Source organism: Ogataea polymorpha, assembly GCF_001664045.1.
Source record: "Ogataea polymorpha strain NCYC 495 leu1.1 chromosome Unknown OGAPOscaffold_3, whole genome shotgun sequence".
Classification (NCBI taxonomy): domain Eukaryota; kingdom Fungi; phylum Ascomycota; class Pichiomycetes; order Pichiales; family Pichiaceae; genus Ogataea; species Ogataea polymorpha.
Window position 1 is genome coordinate 1,071,260 of NW_017264700.1, and position 22,578 is coordinate 1,093,837.

The 22,578-nt window shown below is 50.4% G+C and overlaps 18 protein-coding genes across 18 annotated transcripts; 9 read left to right on the forward strand and 9 right to left on the reverse strand.

The window, feature by feature from the left end:
- Nucleotides 1–28: 28 nt before the first annotated feature.
- On the forward strand, nt 29–1,769 carry OGAPODRAFT_87445 (uncharacterized protein; the record flags this gene model as incomplete). Its single annotated transcript, XM_018356864.1, has 1 exon — nt 29–1,769. One exon carries the CDS (start codon nt 29–31, stop codon nt 1,169–1,171), a length of 1,143 nt encoding a protein of 380 aa, XP_018211656.1. The 3' UTR covers nt 1,172–1,769.
- OGAPODRAFT_93687 (uncharacterized protein) lies at nt 43–1,773 on the reverse strand (the record flags this gene model as incomplete). The annotated part of the gene is made up of 2 exons (XM_018357391.1): nt 43–1,253; nt 1,282–1,773. The coding sequence occupies 2 exons, from the start codon at nt 1,771–1,773 to the stop codon at nt 1,218–1,220; spliced, it is 528 nt and encodes a 175-aa protein (XP_018211657.1). The 3' UTR covers nt 43–1,217.
- A 50-nt stretch (nt 1,774–1,823) lies between these two features.
- On the forward strand, nt 1,824–3,897 carry OGAPODRAFT_16292 (uncharacterized protein). Its single transcript, XM_018354324.1, has one exon. It carries the CDS (start codon nt 1,853–1,855, stop codon nt 3,266–3,268), a length of 1,416 nt encoding a protein of 471 aa, XP_018211658.1. The 5' UTR covers nt 1,824–1,852; the 3' UTR covers nt 3,269–3,897.
- OGAPODRAFT_47317 (uncharacterized protein) lies at nt 3,428–3,871 on the forward strand (the record flags this gene model as incomplete). Its single annotated transcript, XM_018355544.1, has 1 exon — nt 3,428–3,871. The coding sequence occupies one exon, from the start codon at nt 3,428–3,430 to the stop codon at nt 3,869–3,871; it is 444 nt and encodes a 147-aa protein (XP_018211659.1).
- Nucleotides 3,898–4,252: 355 nt separating the features above from the next.
- Nucleotides 4,253–6,348, forward strand: OGAPODRAFT_93690 (uncharacterized protein). Its single transcript, XM_018357392.1, has one exon. It carries the CDS (start codon nt 4,341–4,343, stop codon nt 4,995–4,997), a length of 657 nt encoding a protein of 218 aa, XP_018211660.1. The 5' UTR covers nt 4,253–4,340; the 3' UTR covers nt 4,998–6,348.
- Nucleotides 4,253–6,360, reverse strand: OGAPODRAFT_99689 (uncharacterized protein; the record flags this gene model as incomplete). Its single annotated transcript, XM_018358097.1, has 1 exon — nt 4,253–6,360. The coding sequence occupies one exon, from the start codon at nt 6,358–6,360 to the stop codon at nt 5,002–5,004; it is 1,359 nt and encodes a 452-aa protein (XP_018211661.1). The 3' UTR covers nt 4,253–5,001.
- Nucleotides 6,361–6,424: 64 nt separating this feature from the next.
- On the forward strand, nt 6,425–8,164 carry OGAPODRAFT_93692 (uncharacterized protein). The gene has a single exon (XM_018357393.1). It carries the CDS (start codon nt 6,432–6,434, stop codon nt 8,130–8,132), a length of 1,701 nt encoding a protein of 566 aa, XP_018211662.1. The 5' UTR covers nt 6,425–6,431; the 3' UTR covers nt 8,133–8,164.
- Nucleotides 8,165–8,166: 2 nt separating this feature from the next.
- OGAPODRAFT_76242 (uncharacterized protein) lies at nt 8,167–9,291 on the reverse strand (the record flags this gene model as incomplete). The annotated part of the gene is made up of 1 exon (XM_018356146.1): nt 8,167–9,291. The coding sequence occupies one exon, from the start codon at nt 9,289–9,291 to the stop codon at nt 8,167–8,169; it is 1,125 nt and encodes a 374-aa protein (XP_018211663.1).
- An 80-nt stretch (nt 9,292–9,371) lies between these two features.
- On the forward strand, nt 9,372–10,926 carry OGAPODRAFT_93694 (uncharacterized protein; the record flags this gene model as incomplete). Its single annotated transcript, XM_018357394.1, has 1 exon — nt 9,372–10,926. The coding sequence occupies one exon, from the start codon at nt 9,372–9,374 to the stop codon at nt 9,987–9,989; it is 618 nt and encodes a 205-aa protein (XP_018211664.1). The 3' UTR covers nt 9,990–10,926.
- OGAPODRAFT_99692 (uncharacterized protein) lies at nt 9,406–10,944 on the reverse strand (the record flags this gene model as incomplete). Its single annotated transcript, XM_018358098.1, has 1 exon — nt 9,406–10,944. The coding sequence occupies one exon, from the start codon at nt 10,942–10,944 to the stop codon at nt 9,997–9,999; it is 948 nt and encodes a 315-aa protein (XP_018211665.1). The 3' UTR covers nt 9,406–9,996.
- A 95-nt stretch (nt 10,945–11,039) lies between these two features.
- Nucleotides 11,040–12,268, reverse strand: OGAPODRAFT_76244 (uncharacterized protein; the record flags this gene model as incomplete). The annotated part of the gene is made up of 1 exon (XM_018356147.1): nt 11,040–12,268. One exon carries the CDS (start codon nt 12,266–12,268, stop codon nt 11,072–11,074), a length of 1,197 nt encoding a protein of 398 aa, XP_018211666.1. The 3' UTR covers nt 11,040–11,071.
- Nucleotides 12,269–12,773: 505 nt separating this feature from the next.
- On the forward strand, nt 12,774–13,701 carry OGAPODRAFT_16294 (uncharacterized protein). Its single transcript, XM_018354325.1, has one exon. It carries the CDS (start codon nt 12,804–12,806, stop codon nt 13,686–13,688), a length of 885 nt encoding a protein of 294 aa, XP_018211667.1. The 5' UTR covers nt 12,774–12,803; the 3' UTR covers nt 13,689–13,701.
- A 143-nt stretch (nt 13,702–13,844) lies between these two features.
- Nucleotides 13,845–15,401, reverse strand: OGAPODRAFT_47569 (uncharacterized protein; the record flags this gene model as incomplete). The annotated part of the gene is made up of 1 exon (XM_018355552.1): nt 13,845–15,401. One exon carries the CDS (start codon nt 15,399–15,401, stop codon nt 13,845–13,847), a length of 1,557 nt encoding a protein of 518 aa, XP_018211668.1.
- A 442-nt stretch (nt 15,402–15,843) lies between these two features.
- Nucleotides 15,844–17,173, forward strand: OGAPODRAFT_16295 (uncharacterized protein). Its single transcript, XM_018354326.1, has one exon. It carries the CDS (start codon nt 15,948–15,950, stop codon nt 17,112–17,114), a length of 1,167 nt encoding a protein of 388 aa, XP_018211669.1. The 5' UTR covers nt 15,844–15,947; the 3' UTR covers nt 17,115–17,173.
- Nucleotides 17,174–17,247: 74 nt separating this feature from the next.
- OGAPODRAFT_99703 (uncharacterized protein) lies at nt 17,248–19,039 on the forward strand (the record flags this gene model as incomplete). The annotated part of the gene is made up of 1 exon (XM_018358099.1): nt 17,248–19,039. The coding sequence occupies one exon, from the start codon at nt 17,248–17,250 to the stop codon at nt 18,115–18,117; it is 870 nt and encodes a 289-aa protein (XP_018211670.1). The 3' UTR covers nt 18,118–19,039.
- OGAPODRAFT_76248 (uncharacterized protein) lies at nt 17,253–19,054 on the reverse strand (the record flags this gene model as incomplete). The annotated part of the gene is made up of 1 exon (XM_018356148.1): nt 17,253–19,054. The coding sequence occupies one exon, from the start codon at nt 19,052–19,054 to the stop codon at nt 18,122–18,124; it is 933 nt and encodes a 310-aa protein (XP_018211671.1). The 3' UTR covers nt 17,253–18,121.
- A 26-nt stretch (nt 19,055–19,080) lies between these two features.
- On the reverse strand, nt 19,081–21,036 carry OGAPODRAFT_76249 (uncharacterized protein; the record flags this gene model as incomplete). Its single annotated transcript, XM_018356149.1, has 1 exon — nt 19,081–21,036. One exon carries the CDS (start codon nt 21,034–21,036, stop codon nt 19,171–19,173), a length of 1,866 nt encoding a protein of 621 aa, XP_018211672.1. The 3' UTR covers nt 19,081–19,170.
- Nucleotides 21,037–21,121: 85 nt separating this feature from the next.
- Nucleotides 21,122–22,419, reverse strand: OGAPODRAFT_93702 (uncharacterized protein; the record flags this gene model as incomplete). Its single annotated transcript, XM_018357395.1, has 1 exon — nt 21,122–22,419. One exon carries the CDS (start codon nt 22,417–22,419, stop codon nt 21,142–21,144), a length of 1,278 nt encoding a protein of 425 aa, XP_018211673.1. The 3' UTR covers nt 21,122–21,141.
- Nucleotides 22,420–22,578: the final 159 nt, after the last annotated feature.

Sequence of the window (22,578 nt, forward strand, 5' to 3'; positions counted from 1 at the left end):
AAAAAAAAAACTAATTTATATTTAATTCATGAAGCTGGTGCATTCTTCTTTCCAAAAGGACAAGAGCGGGTCTGTGAGTCTTGTTCCCCAGGACTGTGAGGATCTGTGGACACTATACAATCTGATTGCAAAGGATGACGAGGTGCGGCTGAAAACTCATAGAAATATCAAAAAGTCTCCATCTGACAAACCAGTGCGCAAGCTTATTACTCTCTCGCTCAGTGTGGAGAGTGTTGACTTTACACCCAGCGATGAGGTGATGCGGATCAAAGGACGCACCGTGGAGCAGCACGAAGACGTTCCACAGGGCTCTTACCACACTGCAGAGTTGGAGTTCAATCAAAAGTTCACGCTCTATAAAAACGACTGGGACGACATCTCTCTGGACTTGGTCAACAAATCGTGCTCGATAGAGGCCAAAGCTGAGATTGGCGCAGTGGTATTACAGGAAGGCGTTGCCCATTTGTGCCTGATCACAGAGAACATGACGATTCTAAGGTCCAAGATCGACAAGTCGATACCCAAGAAGAAGCGAGGAGACTCGAGCTCCCACGACAAGGCTCTAAACAAATTCATGGAAACAGTGGCCGAATCAGTGATCCGCAACTTCAACACCGACAAGTTGAAGGCCATCTTGCTTGTTTCTCCGGGTTTCAGCGCCCGTCAGTTGTATGATAAAATATTCAGCATCGCCGTGAGCAACCAGGACAAGTCCCTCATTCAGTCAAAATCTAAGTTTGTTGTGGCTCACTCGTCCACAGGGTACCTACAGGGACTCGAAGAAGCACTGAAATCACCAGAGCTCCAAAAACAGCTTTCCGACACCAAGTTTCAGCACAGTGTGATGCTGTTTGACGAGTTTAGTAAGCTGCTGAACGAGGACGAGGGGAAGGCGTGGTATGGAGAGGCAGAGGTGACAAAAGCAATAGAGCTGCAAGGAGCAGTCCGCACGCTGATGATCACAGACACATTATTCAAAAGTGATGACATTGCACAGCGCAAGAAATACATCCATATGACGGAACAGGTAAAAGAGCATGGCGGGGAGGTTGTCATTTTCTCCAGTTTGCACGACAGTGGCGAGCAGTTAAACCAGCTGACCGGAATAGCGGTGATCCTTAACTATCCTGTGCCGAACCTGGATGACGAAGAAGACTCGACAGTCTGCTGATTGAATCTTTCGTGCAATTTTTTGGGCTCGATCGCAAACACTCCATTTATATACCACACGTAACCCCCACGTAAGAAAGCCACTGCGTCTTGGGCCACGCCGAGCACTACTCCGTATTTTCCACCTTTTCGAATGTACTGTTTGGCCTGCACAGGCTTCATGCCTAAAGCCCAGGCGTAGAAAAACCCGGTCAATGTGGTCGCAGCCATGGTATTGCAGAAATCCTTCAGCTGGCGTACCTCGTCGAGTAGCGCCTCTGTTCCAAACATGACGGCAGTGAACAGTCCAATCTTGCCGGCTGTCTTGGCTCCAAGCACAAACGACTGCGCAAAACAGTAGTACCCCTTCCGTTTGTGATACATAAACCAGCCGTTTTTGTTTGTCGGCAGCCGATGTGAATTGCTAGCCAGAAACCGGAGACCTGCCTCTCTGTACCCAAACACCATTCCCGACAGCCCGCCCATCAGGGCTGCCGAACAAACAAGCAACGGCACGCGAATTCCAGGCGGCAGGCCTAATCGCTCGTTCTGGGACGACCCAATGACCTCTGCCACCGCGTCGCGTACCGAAAGGTTGTCGATCTCTTCTGTGGTGGAAGACATTGTGGGGTTGAATTTTCCAGTGGCCCGTGCAAAGGTGTACACGATAAGACGGCATCTTTGAAGGTTGTTCCCTCTGAGCATGAGCCGCGATACCGCCTCCCCTGCTACTCCTTTGGTTTTGCCAGCTGCTCAGGATGGCTATACGGCCGCATTGGTCACTTCTGTCGGGCTTGTCTGTTTAAATTCCATCCAGTACGGATTCCACATGTCAGAGCTCAATGCTCCTGAGGAGCTCATCAAGCAGGCACTGGAACTTGACAGTTCACAAGTAGGCTTGCTCACTTCGATCTTCTCCATTGGCGGCCTGATAGCGTCCACTTTTGCTGGTCAGATCAGCTCCCATCTCGGTCTGAGGTCTAGCTTTCTCGTTACAGGTGTCCATTACACTATAGGCTCGTATCTGGAGTACCAGGCCCAGACCTATCTAGGGATGCTGTTCGGACGGTTTGTGAGTGGACTGGGTGCAGGGTATGCATTGGTGTTGGTTCCGCTGTACATCAACGAAATTGCGCCGGTTTCTTTGCGGGGCGTGTTGGGATCAATGAACCAGGTCAGCATCAACTTGGGGATTCTGCTCGCACAGGTGCTAGCCATCCGGTGGGCTACAGAACTGAGCTGGAGACTCATTTTGGGGTCAGGAGCGGTTCTGGCAGCATTTACGCTGCTTCTTTCGCTGCTGCTGCTGGAAGAGTCTCCCAAATGGCTCATTCTCAATCAGGGCAACGAAACCGAAGGCTTGCACATCCTGAACAAGCTCCGAGGCAACAACACCTTACAATGTGCGCAAGAGGCTCAAATCTGGAAGGAAGAGAAGAAAAAACACGCGCAGCTCATGGAGTCTAACCCGTCGCTCAGAACACTGTCGTTTTACACTTATCTGACAAACCCAAACTACAGGAACTCGCGCATGGTTTCGACGGTGCTGATGGTGGGACAGCAGCTTGCTGGAATCAACTCAATTGTGTTTTATGGAGTCAAGATCCTGACAGGACTGTTCCCAGCACATGCTGTTGCAATCAACTGTCTTATCAGCCTCGGGAACATGCTCATTACATTCACCGCATCGTTATTTTTGGACAGGGTGGGCCGCAAACCAATGCTGCTTTCCTCAGTGGCAATCATGGGCGTGGCCTCGGCGTCACTTAGTGTCGGCATTATCTCTGGCAACTCTGCACTCACATTGCTTGGAGTCTTCGTTTACGTCGGCTCTTTTGCTATCGGATGCGGACCTATCCCATTTTTGATGATTAGCGAGTTTTCACAGGTGGAAATCAAAGACCTGGCGCAAAGCTGGGGAACAGACTGCAACTGGATCAGCTGCTTTGCGGTCGGCTTTCTTTTTCCTCTTCTCAACTCGTCCATAGGAGGATACACGTTTCTGCTGTTTGCAGCTGTCTGTGCAGCATTCTACTCGTTTATCTACACGGTGGTACCCGAAACCAAGGGCAAGAGCACCTACGCCGAGGTCTGGGATATCCCTGGAGACAGATACTGATATGTCTTTTTTTCTGTCCACGTGATTTGGTTAGCGGGCTCGAGGGTTGTGCGAGCTGAAAAAATATTTTACTGACCCGATTTGTGAGCGCGGTGAAAAATGGCAGAGAGTAAAATTATAGTGAAAATTGGTAAAGTCAAATAATTTCTTCCACCAAAGATGCCTACCAGATTAACCAAGACTAGAAAGCACAGAGGACACGTCTCGGCCGGTAAAGGTCGTGTTGGAAAGCACAGAAAGCACCCAGGTGGTAGAGGTATGGCTGGTGGTCAACACCACCACAGAACCAACTTGGACAAATACCACCCAGGTTACTTTGGTAAAGTCGGTATGAGATACTTCCACAAGCAACAAGGCCATTTCTGGAAACCAGTCATCAACTTGGAGAAGCTCTGGTCGTTGGTGGAAAACAAGGATGAGAAGCTTGCTTCTAGCAGCAAGGACTCTGCCGTTGTCATCGACACATTGGCCTCTGGTTACGGAAAAGTTTTGGGTAAGGGAAGACTGCCAAATGTTCCAGTTATTGTCAAGGCCAGATACGTTTCGAAGTTGGCTGAGGAGAAGATCCGTGCTGTCGGAGGTGTTGTTGAGCTTGTTGCTTAAGTATGCGAATAATAAATGAGCATGAGGAGAGATAGTAGGTAGGCCAGGTCAGTCATAGGGAGCTATGTACTGCTAATTTTGTTCTGGCTTCAAAGTGGATTTTGAGGTACGCTGTATGTCATTGATCAACGCTGTGCTATAGGCTATAACTCTTGCCTAAAACAGCGTCTACAAGGTGTTAATGTAATGACAGCCAGGATTTCAGAGGAAATTCCCAGTAGCTGTGGCGAACACAGCCTTGAAGATAGTCTTGCCCGTAATCCAAACTCAAAAGGACAAAAACGAACGAGTCCTGAGCCTACAGCTCCTGAAGCTGGTAAGGGTTTGGCAACTTATCAATTACACCTCACACCTAGACGGTTACGTGAGACGTTAGTAAGCCCGCGTGCATTGTTTATATATTTATTTTTCCAACATTCTTTCGCATTTTTGTCGCTCTTTCAAGCCGGCGGCTCGCACACTATCAACTATGACGACTTCTGAGTGGGACCCGCGGCATGCTCTCCCAGCTGATATTCGGAAACTTTTGACCCCGGCCGAAGCGAACGGAAAGAATTACAACTACATCAATGCATTTTATCAGATCGCATCGCTACTGAAGCAACAGAAGCGGACTGGCTGGATTGACCACCAGGTCCCCAACCCTGAGAGTATTGCAGATCACATGTACCGAATGTCTATCATAGCGATGTCGCTAAACGGCGATGCATTTTCTCAAAAGCCTGATCTGACCAAATGTGCCAAGATCGCGCTTGTGCATGACATAGCAGAGAGTCTGGTTGGTGATATCGTCCCTCACGATGCCAACGTTGATAAGAAAGAGAAAAACAGACGAGAATACAGCACGATTCTCTATCTGAGCGAAGTCATCAAGCCATATAATGCGGCCTTTTCCGAGGAAATCGTGCAACTTTGGCTTGATTATGAGGACCAGCGCAACTTCGAAGCCTCAATCGTCAAGGACATTGACAAGTACGAGATGCTGATCCAGGCATTTGAGTACGAGAAAGCCACGAAGAAGTCTCTTGATGAGTTTTTCCGCTCTCGGGCGTTGATCAAGCATCCAGAGATCCAGGGCCTCGCCGACAGTTTGCTGGAAGAGCGGAAAGCATTTTGGGGTGCATAGACACTTAATTATATCTGTTCAGCATGCTCCAGGAGTTGTCGAAACCAAATAGCATAGGTGCAAGGGTGTGTCGAAGCACGAGCATGAAGAAGCCGGTTGCAAATTGGGTGGCCAGCAAAAGCGTGCACAGCTTGTCCTCTCTGATTGGGCCGGTCCACACAATAAATAGGTTTATGATGGTGAGGTTGGTTGTCTTATGAATCACCCATTCTCCGTCGTGGTATTCTTTGACCACTCCAATGAGCTTTAATCTCTCGAGAAATAGAACTACTGGGACCAGTCTTGAGTTTAGCGGTGGATTTCGCCTGCCCTTCTCGCTCGTAGCGTCTACCTGCCCATACTCCGTGTACGAGTTGTAAAGCAGGCCATCTTCTTCGTTGAACTTTGGCAGCCGGTGACGTGGACACGGTATGAGTCCAAAGAGTTGCGGAGCCGAGTAAACGAAATTGACGATCTGCGGCAGAAAAAACAGCATCAGGGTCTTTGCAAAATGGCCCGAGATACCCACGACGGCAAACACCATGCCTCCAAAGTAGCACCAGGTGTCTCCAACAAACACTCTGGCCGGGAACCAATTGTACTTGAACAGACCAAGAGCAACTCCAACAAAAGGGATGAGGAAACACATGCTGAGCAGGTGGATTGAGTAGCTCGGCGACTGGATAGTTCCTATGGACAGGTAAAACAAATCATTGAGCAGCAAAAGCCCAGCAATGACAACTGTCTGTCCAACCTCCAGTCCATTGACACCTGCCAGTATGTTGACAGAGTTTGGACAGAAAATAGCCACAGACGCCATGTAGAAGTAGTACAAGTAGCCCAGATCGACGGAATTCGTGTCCAAGTGTAGCCATTGCTGGAGGAAATGCGGGATCAGGATCGCTGTAACTCCAAAGTCGACGTAGTACACGATGAGCAGCGGAATCGAGGCGACGGCAGGCAGGAGAAACTTGTGGCGCCATCTGATGTCAAATAAATCGTCCATCAGGCCAAGTAGGATCATCGACATGAGCGAGAGCAGACAGCCTAAATACGTCGAAAGCATTTTATGGGGGAACATTCCAGACAGACCGTTCTGGTCAGACCCAAAGATAAACATGAACGGGATAAACAGGATCATCACAAACATGTATGTGATGGCAGGGATGATACCCATTGTCTCTGGAATGAGCGGTTTCCCCGGCTTGGACAGGTCTCTACCTCCCAGGCCACGTTTTAGAAATGCAGTGCTGACAGCCGGAATCAGCGAGGTGGTCATCTGGTATCCGAGGATGGCAAACCCTATGGCTGCCTGTATGGGCTGGAATGACTCATTGGTGAAGATGAGCGCAAGGGACACAGCAGACACTGCGAGGGACAGCATGGAATAATTGGATATATATTGGGTCGATAAAAAACGACGATCGGCCTGAAAAAATTGATAGGACGGATATTATGGAGCATCTGGATATTCCTATAGTGGCGTATCCGCCGTTCAAGCTGCGGTCTAGTTTGATCGACAAGGATCCTGTTATCTGGCAGCATTTGCTGGAGAATTATATCGATCTTTTTCAGAAACTTATCGTGATCTCGACCAAGAAGGGCGTGAAGCTTAGTTTGAAGAGCCAGCAGCAATTGACCGCATTCATGAAGGTGTATCTTTCCGAAACAAGCGAGGAAACCACAAAGATCTTTTCACTTGGGGCCATCAACCCGGAAATAGTCAGAAACCAGAAACGGCTCAAGATGGTCGTTTTTCAGTTCGTTAAGATTTACAACCTGGTCAACCTCAAGCTCGCGGGCGAGTCGGTTTGGGACTTCTGCAAGGTCTATTTGCGTCTTGCATACGAGAATATGAATGTGAACCAGTCGCTGATCAGTGTGGAATTAGTGCGAGATCTCGTGGAAGGAAGAGTGAGGTCGAAGATCACGTCCAAATCCGATGACGTCTCGCTCGTCAAGTCTCTCCAGGACTATTTGAGGCTGCGGATCAGCGATACCAAATTCAACCGCATTGACTTAGAGACCTTGAGTATGCTTCTTGGGCAGAAAATCAAAAACAGAGGAGGCAGTAAGCAGCGCGTCTCAGTCGGACGCGGACAGCAGGACAGTTTCAGCGAGCGGTTCGTCAACGCTCACTGGATTGACATTTTGGAAACGCTTTACAACAGAGGTGACTCATTGCATGCCCAGCAGTGTTTTGAGATTGCGATTGTCTCGTTTGTCAGTCTGACGTCTGCCAAGATAATAAATCTAGTGAAAGACCTAGGAGTTGTTTCGAGGGCCCAATTGATCAGAAACTTTCCTCTGGTGGCGCGCGTAGTTCTCTCGAGCAAGTTCCAGGACATGAACCCGGACCTGAGGACCAAGCTCTTTGAAAGCAAGAGTCCGTTCGATCAGCACAAAATACAGAGTCTGCTCGATGTTTTCCCGCAACTCACAGAGGCTCAGTGCAAAACGCTTTTGAAAAAGTACAAAACCGTGGAAGAGGCGATGAACAAGGTGCTGGAGGGAGAAGAAGTCGAAGAGTACACGGAAAAGAAGAAAGCCCAAGTCCAGTTTGGAAAGAAAGACTTTTCGCTGAAAGCTGATAGCAAGACCCAGCGTCAGTTGAAAAAGAAAACGCTTGAAAACGCGCTGCGTCTGCTGTATGAGTCAGCTGAAGACGAGCCGGATGATACGTACGACGACCAGGATCTCACCACAGGAGCAGGTAGTCTCGCCAAAGACGAGGATTATGAGTCGGACGAGGAGTTTGCAGAGAGCAAACATGCAAATCAAGAGAGAGACCAGAGCATGGAATCGCTGGACCTCACGCTATTGCAGGTCTTCAAGTCTAATCCGGAGGCCTTTGACCGCAGCTCCAGACACACAGACTACAGAAACCAGTTGAAGAGCGAGCTCAAATGGACTGACGAGCAAATAGAAGGCTGGGCGCGCATGCTTGAGCGCAATCCGCGGCGCTTCAAGCTGCTGGAAGAGAAATTGCTGGATGTTGGTGGCTCGCTGAACGGAACTTTGAGTCGCAAAAAGTTTCGGCAGGACGAGCACCAGGAAAATGAGAAAAGTGGCTTGAAGCCCAAGAAATCTTTCAGAGGCGGTCGTAGCAACAGAAAGGTAGGCCATGACCGCAAAATGGCTAAACAATTCAATTAGCATATTAATATACGTATTTTATTAAATAATGCCACTATTTAAGTTTCCGTTTCTTTCTCTTCTCAGCTAATGAGCTTTGCAACCTCTGCCACATTTCTTCTTCGTCGCTCGACTCGTCATCTTCAGCCTCTTCCTCCAAATCATTACGTTCCTTGGCCTTAGGTTTCACATCCTGAGGCTTCTCTTCTGGCTGCTCCTCGTTTGCTTCCACCAAGCAGACATCGCTAATTTGAGTGCCCATATACACCTTGGCTATAATGTTTCTGGATCCAATGTCAAAGCATCGAACATACCTGTCAAGGCCTCCAGTTACCAAAACGTTATCCTGAACATGGATAGCCTTGATCGATCCCACAGCACCCTGGAACTTCCCAAGCATGCTGCCATTTTTGAAATTGAATTTCGCGGTCGTAACGTGGGTGTCGGAGCAAACAATCTCGCAGTCGTTGAGCTTAGCCATGGTGATCAGCGGTTTGTCGGAAAGCTTGAAATTGAGAACAGGCCTGCGTCCCTTGGTCGAGTCATAATATCTCACGTGACCGTACCTTGTGACGGTAACCAGTTTGTAGACGTCCGGCCCGTCTTGTGGATTTGTAGCAAACGCAACTTTGGATATCCAAATTGGCTCGCGTAAGTCCAGTTTGTTATTTGGAACATTCTTGCCCCGAAACAAAACCTCCATGGTGTCCAGCTTGATGACAGTGAGATCGGTTTCTTTTCCGCCATATGCAAAAATTCCTGGTCTTGAGACGTCTCCGCAAAAGCTGCTGATTGGCCCCTTAAGCTTGGTGGATGTGTGTACCCAGTTTTCGGGCTCGATGATGCTCAGGTTGCCAGCTTCCGTACAAGCATATATTTTTTCGCCAAGTTCGAATAGAGACACAAAAGCGTCCTCTGCGGAGGCAGAAAGACTGCCAATTTTCTTCACTTCTGCGTACTCATCCTCAGAGTTGTATATACATATGCTTCCCCCTTGTCTAGCTGCTACCACATAATTCTTGTATAGAATAAAATGCTGGATCTTGGTGTTCCTTGTTTCCTGGCAAAACGTTTTTATCGACGTCGGCTGGGGCGCTTGTTGTTTTGAAGTGTCTGTTCCTTTGACGCAGATGACCTCCTTAAGCGCACCCAACTCCTCGGCAGAGACCAAAAGCTTCATGATTTATTTGAAAAATCTCTAAATTTTTTTTCTCAAGGCTGTGTTTGTTGTAAACAAATAATATACAATATTTATTTTGAATGAGCACCAGAAACAACCGAAAGTCCAGAAAAACGGCCACGGAGCCTCCCGAGACTCTCAAGTATGTGCGATTCGACGGTCTGCGCAAGGCGGCAGAGTTTTCGCTTCAGGAAACCGTCAACAAATTCAACGTTGAGAAGCTCGTCGAGTGTTATCCCGGGGTTGATCGCGAGACTTTGACAGATTTCCATCAGCAAATCACCGAAATGTGGACCAGCAAAGCCTTGGACGAGTTCCAAGGAATTTTTCTGGAAAAGGACCTGGAACAAAAACTCAATGAGCTCGACGAGATTATATTTGAATCGCGACAACGGCAACAGCGCAACGAACCCCCATTTTTGATTCACAGGCTCAGCGCCGGAGAAATTGTGCAGACAAAACTCGCAGACGCTAAACGGCGGTCGATCAGCACCCTAAGCGACAAACTCGAGCTGTTGCGACAGGAGAATGACGCTCTGGTGAGCCAGGTGAGACAGATGCACGACGAAAGTGCACAGAATTTCCAGGCAGTGGAGCAGTCTGTTTTGCATCTGGAGGAGTTGGACCGCATGAGGGACCAGCTGAGCGACGAGCGGTTCAAACAGCTGCTCAAATATATCACTGAGAAATGTTTCTAGCGGCTCACTACGACTGAGCACTTATGACGCTCATGCACTGGAAGTTGTTGGCATAGTTGGATTTGTACAGTCTGACTCGGCCGTCGTCGCCGCAGCTGCTTACAATCGTTCCTGTGAGGTTCCAGCTCACTTTCCAGACCTCGCCCCTATGGTCATTGAACGATGCTAGCAGCTCTATCTCAAACTCGTTGTCACGTTTCTCAACAAGCTTGAATATCCGCATGAACCCGTCTTTGCACGCCGTGGCAATCAGATGGTATGAGCGACCCATCGAGGGCGCCCAGGAAACTGACCGGATCAGCCCGTTGTGTTCGGGAAGCACGACACCCTGATGGAACTTGTTGTCTGCCTCGTCCTTGTAATATATGTAAGCTTGATCTAATGCACTCACAACCAGCTTCTCTGCCGAAAATCGCGAAGGACACCATGACAGCGAAAAGTCGCTCTGCAAATGCGAAGCTACAGACGAGTTGAGCACGTTTATTTCGTGCACTAGGGTCCAGCTCTTGAGATTTGCAGGGTCTAACGAACAGTAGATTCGAAGCTTCCCATCTGATCCAATGGTACCCACACCAAGGCCCAGATGCGAAGGCATGAAGCAGGCATCGTATAACGGTCCGTGAGAGTCAGCAATTGTACAAAGACGCCTCCATCTTCTTCCAGATCCAGCAGGCTCCTCAAACCGTTCTTCCCAGATTTTGAGTGTGCGGTCGTACGAGATCGATAGCAGCAGATGACCGAACTCGGGATTGGCGAAATCGACCTTGACTATGGTGGAATCGTGCGCCTTCCACGAGTCGTTGAGTATCCAGGACGAGCTCTCAGTGTCCAGATCGAACACCTTCAAATGCTGGTCCGCAGAGCACGTGGCCAGCTGGCGGCCGTAGTAGTCGTACTGAACGTCTAGCACAAGGTCCTCGTGTTGGGTCAGGAAAGGCTTGACAGTGTCTTTCATAAGACGAGATATTAAATGGAATAAAACAAAATATACTATCGGTATTTCGACTCGAGGTTGAATTTGCGTCGATCGACGTGTTCATATACAGTGTTGCAAAGTTATGTATAAGTGCCCAGGACCAGATTCAGCCAGAGGAATCGCTCGCTGTGCGGTCGTCGTCATCTGCCGCAGACTTCGAGGTGAGCCCGAGCCCTCTGAGTCCGTTCCGTTGGGGAGATTTAAAAATATGGGTTTTCGCGTTGTCTTCGTCTTCTAGCTCTGTTTCCTCGTCCGTTTCCTCATTTTCAGCGTTGCGTCGTCTGTCAAAGGACAAAAGTGGCGGTTTCTGCAACCCCACGGGACGGGGAGGCGAAGGAGATTGCGAGCCAGAGTATTTGACGGGCGAAGAAAGCGATATCAGAGACATGATGGCCTCCTGTTCAAGCTTGCTATCGGAAGCAGAGCGCCGGTGGCTGGCAGGAGGCAGCATTGATCGTGAGTCGATGGTCAGGTTTGGTCGTTCGGGCGAGAGTGCTTTGTACAAAGCAGACTCAGCAGATCCCTGTTTACTGGCCAGTTCGTCCAGCTTCAGCTTCGATGTTTTGCGGCGCACAGGAATAGCGTAGCTGGTAGGGCTGGACGGAGCTGCAATTCTGTGCTCGGCGTTCATTTTTGGCTGATTGTATGTAGGAAGCTGGTCGGTCTTCATGTTCCAAAAATTGTCTTGTTGTTTCCTGTCCTCAGGTGTGAGCATCTTTCGCGACTTCTCCTCCTCAAGGTTTTTCTCCAGCTCTGAAATCGATTTGGCTGACCATCCGTGCTGGATTTTCACATTGGCGTAGTTGAGCCTCGTCTTGAGGTTTTCCGAAATCTCTTTAATTTCGTTGTCGTTCTTCTTGTGCACCCGGAATGGCGAGCTTCCGGGTTGACGCTTGGGAGACTTGAGCAGACTGTCATGGAAAACATAGTTGTTCAATCTTTCGGGAGATTTGTTGAGAATCTTGTTGAGCTCGACCGACCTTCGTTTCAGGTCTACATCGTTCCGATTGACATCTGGCGACTTGAGTAAGCTGTAGAAGTCTGTGCTTCGTCGTTTTGAGGGGGTAGCCCCGGAATTCACGTGCGTGGGCGACAATAAAGGAGTGCCTTCGGGCATCAACTGATGCGGTGTACGCTCGGGAGTCTGGGGAAAGGGGGCCGCATCGAAAGTTGCATTTTTCTTTAAAGACGGCGTAGTCGGTTCATTCATCTGAGTCATGGTTTGGTCGGGGCCTATATTATTAAATGTCGTTATGTTAGAGGAGTTGCGGAGGCCGGTAGGCGTGTCTTCGGATGAGTCCATATAATGGCTGTGTAAGGGAGCAAAAACTGTCAATTCAAAGGTACAAGCTGTCAGTTTCTGTTGGGGAGTGGCTTCCTGCTCCAAGTGGCAATTGTACAGGGGGCAAGCTTGAAATATATCTCGGGTCTGCAGGGAAGTAAATATTAAATTACGTTAATCCTGCATTTATTTACAAGTTAGAGTAGAAATGCACAGAGGCTTGGGGAACGTCTAGGTTTTTTCCCGCCGAGTTTCGGAACCGGTCTTGGCTGTGCACACACTTTGTGACAAGTCAACAAGGGCATTTTCTACTGTCTATGGCGACTTCTCCAAACTGAAAGACACGCTTCGGAGCAGCTCTCGTAGCTTCCATCCTTGCACCGCTACAACTCGAATTCTGGACGGTGTTTACTTGTTTTCCTTCGCGACACGAAAAGAGTGGTGGCAGGGTAACTCTTGGTGGGAGATTTATTTATTATGATATTTGTGATATATCACCAACTGCAGGAGCATCTGTTTGTTCTTTGTCCGATTATTTTTGCTCTTTTTGATAGCAATGCAGAATATCGAGTCTCCAGGCCAGTACTACCACTTTAACGCCTCTCGGCACGACAGGAACGTTGGCGAAGTGGATTCTGTGGGGGAGCAGCTTTTTACCAGCAAGAAGAGCAACTGGCTCAAATCCATGGTGAACCGAAAACGACGCAGCAAAAACCTAGATCTCACGATTTCGGGCACAAACATCAAGTCGATGCCAATGGTGAGTCGGTTTGAACGCCGAAACGACGAATGGAGAGAACGACAGAATAGCATGGTTGCAGAGCCACCGGAAGTAGAGGAGCCCGAAACTGCTTCACTACAGGACTCAAGAAGAAAGATGGAGCGGGAAATGCGCAAAATCAGGCGTGCCAATGGCGACGAAGAGCAGATTTTCAGAGAAACTTTTGTTGAGCGATCCGACAACGACCATTCCGACTGGCTGCAGAAGATCAGCTCCAGAATAAAAGTGGACCGTCCTAAACGCAAGAGCCATGCAGATTCCAAATTCACTGGGAATAACTTTGACCAAAACTTAAAAGACTATATGTGGTACAACAACGGAGTGAGATATCCAAATAAGAAGAAGGGACTAGAGAACCGACGCAAACGGACAGAAACAGAGCGCGAGGGGCAGCTCCAAACAAGGAGACCCGAACTACACTCTAATATTTACCGCATACATGACTCAATTCAAAGCTCGCTGCAATTTGTGCCGATTGTCGGTGTGGTATTCCAGCTATTTGGAATATTGTACTCGGTACCGATTTTACCTCCAGAAGGTGTGCTCATAGTGGAAATACTCGCTTACCTTTGGATCATTAGGATAATCTACAGGATTTACCTGGCAGTTGCTGCGCTACTGCAACCGTTTTGGAAATTAACTCAAATATTATCTTGGTAAAATCTAATATGTATGCATTTTACTTAAACAAAGGTGTCGCCGATGCAGAGTATTTATCGAAGCAAGTCAAACCCAATGAAAGCAATCATTTCATGAACAAAAACAAAAACAAAACCCAAAAACAAAGAACCCGCTCATACAATTCGGCTAGTCCTGCTAGTTCAACAGAGACTTCACTTCACTTTGAACCTCGTTGAGGATCTCGTCAAACTTCTCCTTCAAACCGTCGAGGTCGATCTCCACGGAAGAAGCAATGTCTAGAGCTCGGTTCAAGTCCACCTTGAGAGAACTATCGGACTCGTACTCATAATCCGCGTCCCAGAACTCAGTCAAGTTCTTACCTGCACCGTTGTAAATCAGGACGTTTGGAGTGCCGTCGTCTGGAATGTCAGAAAGAGCATTCTTGGTACCAAACTTGATGATGTTCTTCTTCAGCTGAGCTGGAGAAACAGACGACGAGGCGAACTGAGAGTCGCTCTCTGGTTGCAGTCCAAGGTAGTAAGCAAGCAAACCACAAACGTGTGGAGAAGCCATGGAAGTACCAGAAAGAGTAGCAGTTGCGGTATCGGAGCCAATGTAGGTAGACAAGATGTTGAGACCAGGAGCAAAGATGTCCACGCACTTGCCGTAGTTCGAGAAGTAGGCTCTAGAGTCGGACAAGGTCGAGGCACCCACAGTGACAGCATTCTCCGCGGCGGCTGGCGAGTAGTTGCAAGCGTCGGCATTGTCGTTACCTGCGGCAACGGCAAAGTGCAAGCCAGCCTTGACTGCAGCGTTGACTGCCATATCCAAGGCAGGAGACTTGCCACCACCAAGAGACATGTTGGCGGTGGATCCCTTGAAGCCTGGCTTTTTCTGCTTAGCCTCAGCAATGTGGGCGTTGGCAGCAAACTCAACACCCTTGACGACGTCAGACATCGAACCAGAGCCGTTGGATCTCAAAACCTTGACGGCAACAAGGTTGGCGTTCTTCGAAACACCGTAGTGCTCGGAGCCGATGGTACCAGCACAGTGGGTACCGTGACCGTTACCGTCGATATCGTCGTCACCGGTTGGGATAGTCTTTCCCCACTTGGCTCTGCCGCCGAAGTCCTTGTGGTTGACATTGATACCTGTATCAATGACGTATGCTGTGACGCCGTCACCAGCGACGTCATCGTATAGGTATTGATTGAAGTTTCCGAGACTGAGTGCATCTCTGTGGGAGATTCTCGACAATCCCCATGGAGCACCTGTCTGAGTCTCAGCCTCGTTGGCGTACACCATAGAGTCCATCTCGACAAATGCAACGTCTGGGTGTCTTCTGATAAGGTTAACGACAGCTTCTGGGAAAACACCGGTATAGCCCGAGAAGAAGTCGCTAATCTTGAAGACGTGAGTCAAATCGAGGATGTCAGACTTGAAGCCCTGGGCAGAGGCCTCCTCTGGACTCAATCCCAGCTCGTTGACGATCTGGGAGTGCACATCTTGCAGCCAGCTCATGTGAAAGTCAATAGAGTCTGAGGAGACACCAGACTTGAACACGACAATGTAAGAGTTTGGAATGACGTTCTCCACTGCAACTGGCGTGGTGATCAGCGGACTGGCGTTGGTCTCGTCCAACAGGTTGACAGCGGGCGATTCGGTCTTTGCGGCCTCCTTTGTCTGTTTCACAAGCGAGAACTGCTGAGGGATGTTATCAAAGTGAGGGATAACAAGACCCTGCACTGCCATGGCGGCGAGCAGAGAGACGGCAACTGCGTGTTTCATGGTGCAGTTGGATAATAAGAATAAGTAGGGAATAAGCTCTTCAGTGTCCTATCAAACGACCAAAGAAGAGAAGTAGATAAAGAAACTAAGTAAATTGCTCACGTAGGCAGTGTTTTATTTTTCTGGGTGGCAAATCCCAAACGGGAAAGGCAGGGGCACGACTGATAAGCTTGACGTGATAAGCTGTGTGAAATTAACGAATGTGCGCCACAGGCGGCAGCAAGAATTAGTCACGCGGGTAACGTAGCCAAGGTGGTGCCAGCGGTCTGGGCCTTGGAGCATTATCAGGGGGGGAGCTTCACTACCGGCCAAACTTCCCGGCTCCCATCTCGAGATCGACGCGTGGCAGGAGTGACAGGACTTTTGCGTTGTCTTTGTGCTAGTCGCCTGTGGTGTTATTCATCTAGGTAACCATCTGGGTAAGTGTTTGGATGATGTGTTGAGGTGGCACCTTCGAGTCCCGTCGATCGACCGATCGACGAATTTTTGTTTTTTCCTTTATTTGTCTCCATGTCGCTTTCCAAAGAGTCCGAGAAGGAGGTGAAGCACCTTCTACGGCTTGTCACGAGGGCTTTCTATGCGGTGCCGTGCGCGCTGATCATGGAAGTCCTTCTCTTTCACTCAGTGGTGTACGAGGAAGACATGCTGAAGCTCACCTGTATGCATCGCAAGGTGTTTCGGTCGTACTGCAATCGGCTACTGGAAGACCGGCTTATTGTGGCATATACACAGAAGGAGGACTCTCCGCAGTACCGGATGATGACGATGACGTATTTTTTTGTGCGCTGGGTTGAGGCCATCGACGCCATTAAGTGGAAGATCCATTCACTAGTGAAAATGGTGAAGGACGAGGTGGACCAGCTCAGCGACCCTCAGGGCTATGTGTGTCCATCGTGCCGGACTAAATATTCGCTTCTGGACGCGGCGTCGCTACTGAGCGAGGACAAGGCGTCGTTCGAATGCTCTGTCTGCGGAGACAAGCTGATCGAGGATGATTCCGGCATGGAAGCACAAAAAGGCCAGGAGAAGCTGGAGAAGCTCATGTCGCAGATTGAGCCGATCATTGAGTCCCTGAAGAAGATCGACAACATGAAGATTGAGGACAACAACTTTGAGTCCTCGCTGGTCAAGGCCATCCCTGTCTCGTCGAGCTCGGTCGCATCGTACACGGTCAGCTCGAAGGTGCCGCGCAATGGCAAGCCGGGCGGTATTTCACAATCGTTGCAGAACGCAGCACAGAAGTCTCAGGCTACGGTGCACGTGTCCATCACGGCGGACGACGAAGAAATGAGACAGGAGCGCGAGTCGAAGGAACAGAAGAGCGAGACGCTCAAGCAAAACGCGCTACCGTCCTGGCACATGGAGAGTACGGTTGGCAAGTCGTTGTTGAACGGCCTGGGCCAGGAAATACCAAGTGTCAAAAAGGAGACAACGGAGACGGGAATCGAGAAACAGATCAAGAGGGAGGAGTCAGAGACCGACTCGGGCAGCCGTGCTGGCTACAGTGGTTCAGAAATGGCGGGATCAGACGCTACTGGGCCGGGAACTGCCGATACGGCCGAGGAGCTGGACGCTTTGGAGGCGTACTACGCGCAGTTACGTGCTAACCAGGACGCGGAGGACGAAGAGGATGACGAGGATCTTGACGACGCGATGTTTGAGGATGATATGGAGTGAAAACGGCTGATCCAGAACTTAGATAATATATGATGAATACATAGAGAGAAATGAACAGGGTCAAAAAAAAAAAAGTGGAAAATCTGAAAAATTGAAATAATCGATACCGAATATTAATTCATTCATTAGCCCTATGTCCGAAAAACCAGACCCATTCAAATCATTTATCGCGGGAGGAGTCGCCGGAGCCGTCGAGGGCGTGATCACTTACCCTTTTGAGTTCGCAAAGACCAGACTCCAGTTGGTGGACAAGAGCGCCAAGATGTCACGTAATCCCCTCGTGCTTATCTACAGCGTTGCCAAAACTCAGGGACCCAGCGCATTGTACGTTGGGTGTCCGGCATTTGTGATCGGAAACACAGCCAAGGCATCGGTGCGGTTTCTCGGGTTTGACGCGATCAAGAAACAGCTCGCAGACCAGGACGGCAAGCTCAGCGGTCCTCGGGGAGTGCTTGCCGGCTTGGGGGCCGGACTCTTAGAAAGTGTGGTCGCGGTGACGCCTGCCGAGGCTATCAAAACAGCTATGATCGACGACAAACGGAGCGCGACTCCGAAGTACCAGCATGGGTTCGGAACCTTGCGACTTCTGAAAGACCTTGGTTTCAAAGGTCTCTACCAGGGAGTGGTGCCAGTGGCCCTGAGACAAGGATCGAACTCTGCTGTGAGACTGGGAGCGTACAACAGCTTCAAGACGCTCCTGCAGCAGGCCAGCGGGACAAAGCCAAACGAACCTCTTAGCAGCCAGCTGACGTTCCTGCTTGGGGCTTTTGCTGGTGTCGTGACCGTGTACACCACGATGCCGATCGACACGGTCAAGACACGGATGCAAGGTCTTGGATCAGACAAGCTGTACACGGGCACGCTAGACTGCTTTGTGAAGATTTTCAAAGAGGAAGGACTGATGACGTTTTGGAAAGGAGCCACACCTCGTTTGGGCCGGCTGATTTTGAGCGGAGGAATCGTATTCACCATCTATGAAAAAATGCTCGTGATTCTCAAATAGCCAATCAGACAGGCTGCTGGGGCTCGAGAATGAGCCTTTCCGCCTTCTTGGCCCTCAGATAGCTAAATATAGCCTTGAATATAAGGAAGATGCCAAACGAAATCAGCGCGTAGGAGAAAATCGGCGTCGAATTGAGGTACGTGGTGTCCGGCAGGTCGGACGTCTCGAGCAGCGGCAGCGTGGAAGTGAACTTGTCTATGTGGCCGTCGACGGCATTAGAGGAGTCGATGTCGATCGCATTTGGAGACGACGGCTCGAATTTCTCACCCTCGTGCGACGACTGGCTCCCGTAGGAAACAGGAATCGACGAGTAGCCGAAACTGATCAGAGTGATTCCCAAGCCGGCCTGTGAGCCGTTCTTTGCAGCGTGCGACGTATGCAATAAGTAGGTAATCACAAACCCAACAAACTGGAACGAAATGCTCACCGTCATGTTCCACAGAAAATTGATGGTGTTGCCCACAGGCAGCCCGTCCACAAATATCTCGTCCTCGTACCCGGCCATGATGGACGCCTCCCAGTAGGGCGGCGTGGGGTCCTGCGACGCCTCCTCGTACGAGGGCAGCTGGTACGAAGGCTCTGAGCCTGTTGGAACGCTCGGCTTGGCAGACATGTTGCTGAAAACGCCATCCTGGCCGCGGCCCACCATCGGGGCGGTCGTTCGCAGAGAATTGTATCTGTTAGCAGGGACAACAAATCGCAAAAGCGGCGCATTCGTCAGCATGTAACGCAACTGGTTTCGAACATATGTCAGGGTGGAGCCGCCGGTGCTGGATTCCGTACTAGTGAGTCTATTTTCGATGTTGTTCGTAATCTCCTGTGTAGACGTCTGGGGCTGCTGAAGCCGCGTGTCAGCCTCCACGGGGCCCTGAGGGCTGAAAGAGTTAAGTAGCGAGTCGCGCGGTTCGGTTTCTGGAACGCGATCCGCCACGTTCATAGTGTCTAGCTCTATATTGTTAGCCATTTATTTGGAGACAAGTAAATAAAATAAAATATTTCTGTACCCTGCGCCTCCGAACAGCCCGAAAAAGTTACTTTATCTCAACCCATTATTTATTTTCTGAGCTTGATCCTCACAATCGCACGCTGCATGTCAATCTGGTAAGCGACGCCGTTGCTGGCCACCACGGGACCCACGCGGTCGACCTGCATAGCCTGCGCCCGCTCTTGTGCGCGGAATTCCTCAAGGGCCTGTAGCTGCTCCTGTGGAATTTCCACCTGCAACGGAAAGTCGATGTAGCTGTCCACGGGCGGTCCAAGATTGACGCCGGACGGAAGAACTGATGAAGGCACCGGAGTGCGGAACGTCTTGGGTAGATCGTGGAGATCGGGCAGTACGATTCCTCCGCGACGGCCAACACGGGTCTGGCCGCGTTTCTTTCTGCGTGATTCTCTTTCTCTCTCCTTTGTGATTTTCTCCAGTGCGTCGAACGTGATCTCCTGCAACGACGGTGTGTACTCCTGTAAGTGGTGGCGCGCCCTAACAACCGAGTCTTTGTCGATCTGCGAACGGTTGAGGTCCTTGAACTCGTCACTGGTGATCGGCGAGCCGTCGAACTTGTATCCAACGGAAAATAGCGACTTGACGTATATTTGGCACTGTTCACGGATTGTGTGAGAGATGGCTGTCATGAACTCGTTTGGAAGAGCCATTTCCTCGCACATTACCCTCGCAAACTCCTCTGGGTCATTATCCGGGTTGGCTAGGTCCCAGTCGAACTTGTCCACCAGCTGGTTATTGCCGATGGTTATATCAACAGAGATGGGCAGCCGTAAATCAGCACCTTTGAACTCGCCGTAAACCATTGGATGGTACTCATTAATCTGTTCCTTGATGCTGCTCACTATCTTTTCCACGTTCGAAGCCTGTCCCTGGGGAAATTTGTAGTCTTCCATTAGAATCTGTGCAAAACGCTCCACAGAGACGGTGCTCTCGTTCAAGTTCCATAGAAAAGTGTCATTCAACTTGAATGAGTCTCTGTCCACGTCAAACTCCAGTCGGATAGGAACCAGCTCCTCTGGCTTATTGGCCTGTTTCTCGTACGCCTCGGGAGATATGTAATCCTCCGGCACGCGTGAAGGCCTCTTGCGGTTTCTGGGAAACACTAGCCGGGTCTTACCCGCGCTGAAACCGTTTCCATAGCCCGAGTATCCGTCGCCCCAAATACTTTCTGCATTTTTGCCGGCCTCGGTCAGCGCTATTGCCTTGAGTCGGGAGTCTCTGACGGTCTGGTAAAACTTGAGATCTCTTGCCATTGCCTGTAATTGCTCTGCATTAAAAGGTTTCTTGGTTTCGGCCACCGAACGACGGTCGTAGTCCATGTCGCGTTCGATAATCTGTTCGTACACCTTGATTGACGTAGGCACCTCTTTCTCCTCGTTCTCAAACGTCTTTGACCATTTGTGAGTGTCTTCTATCCTCTCTGAGAGAGGCACAACCGGTTGTGGCGGAGCCTGTGCGATTGGAGGGGGCACTGGCCCAGATTGCGCACCTGGAGGATATCCCATGTTCTGGGAAGGATGCGGTCCCTGAGAAATCACAGGCGAGCCAACAGGCGTTCCAGAAGCGTCGAGCGGGTCCTTTGCAGAGCTCCGTTTACGAACCATACGTTTTTGGGCCTGCATGCCGGGGTTTTTCTGGGCCATCTGTGGTGCTGGCACAGGCGTTGGGATCTGGTGCGGCATCTGGCCCGGAACCTGGCCAGATATCTGCTGTCTCTGTTGCTGAATCTGTCTTTGTTGCTGCTGCTGGATGATTTTTGCCTGCATCTGGGGGTTCATCGACTGGTTGAGTGCAGCCTTTCTTTGTTGTTCGTAGTGCTGGAGAAACATCTGCAATTGCGGGTTCTTCATGATAACCGCGTTCCGCTGCTGAGGATCCATCCGCATGAGATTCTGGATGATCATCTGTGGCGTCATCTGCTGTTGAGGGGGCGGCTGTCCGCCCGAAGAGCCCTCGAACATAACAAAAAAAAAGATAAATATTATTTATTATTATTTTCAAGGGGTAAATTATAACCAACTCTATGTGCGGTAGTCGCCGTTAATTGTCACGTACTCGTGAGACATGTCGCATGTCCAGAACTCACAGTCATGGCCGCCGCCAGTGCCCAGGTTGACGTGCACCTCAATGTCCTCCTGGTCGAGGATCTCGGACGCCCTGGCCTCGTCGACCGTCTCTGGCTCTCCATTCACCAGCAGCTGGAGCGCTGGGCCGGAGGCTGGTATAAACGAGACGCTGGTTTTTGCCGGGTTGACCTCGACGCCTGCATAACCCGTGGCACACAGGATTCGGCCCCAGTTGGCGTCCTTGCCGTACATCGCAGTCTTGAACAGCGAGGAGTTGGCGATGGAGTGGGCCACTGTCTTGGCGTCCTCGTAAGAGAGGGCGTCCTGGATCTTGAGAGTTATAAACTTGGTGGCGCCCTCGCCATCTCTGACGACCAGCTGGGCCAACTGCTTGGCGAAAGCGGTGATTTCCGCCTGTATCGCGTCGTAGTTCCGGTGCGTCTCAGTTATAAGTTCTCCCCCGGCCACGCCGTTGGCTAGCGCCGCAATCGTGTCGTTCGTAGACATGTCTGTATCGACTGAGATGCAGTTGAACGAGCGGTCGGTCGCGTGTTTGAGCATCTTCTGCAACGCCGGAGCAGCTATTGGGGCGTCTGTGACGAAAAACCCGAGCAGCGTGGCCATGTTGGGACAAATCATGCCTGCACCTTTGGCAAGCCCAGCTAAAGAGTACGTCACCCCGTCGAGCTCGAATCTCTTGGAGACAAGCTTGGGGAACGTGTCGGTGGTCATAATGCCACGCGCGCACGATAGCCAGTGCTCGTGCGACGAGCCAAGCTGCGGGCCCACGAGCTCGGTTATGCCTCTGGTTATTTTATCGATTTGCAACCGCTGGCCAATAACCCCTGTCGACATAACCAGAGCAGACCGCGAGCCAACACCAAGCTCACGGCCCACCGTCTCGACCATCGTGTAGGCGTCCTTCAGGCCGCCCTCGCCGGTCACGGCGTTCGCACAGCCACTGTTGATCACGATCGCACTGATGTTCTGGCCACCCGTCGTGCTGAGGATGTCCTTTGACGCCAGCACCGGTGCGGCCTGGAACTTGTTGGTGGTGAACACTGCAGCCGCAGAGGCCGGCACAGACGAGGCCAGGATCGACAGATCGAGCGCATTGCTTTTCTTCACGCCCGTGGCAAGCGCCCCCACCTTGTAACCTTGCGGATATGAGCCTGAGGACGGCACAAACCGCGACTTATCTAGAATCTTGGAAGCTGAAGAGAATTTGCGCATACCTGAAAATTACTGCATTGGGCCTCAAATATATGAAAGGTGAGTCAGAAATGATGTGCTACATTTTTTATTGTCGTGACCCGAACCTGTAGCTGGCACGTGCTGGGCGTAGATGGTCGATCTGCCACCACGACGGCGGAGAGCACGATATGAGCACTT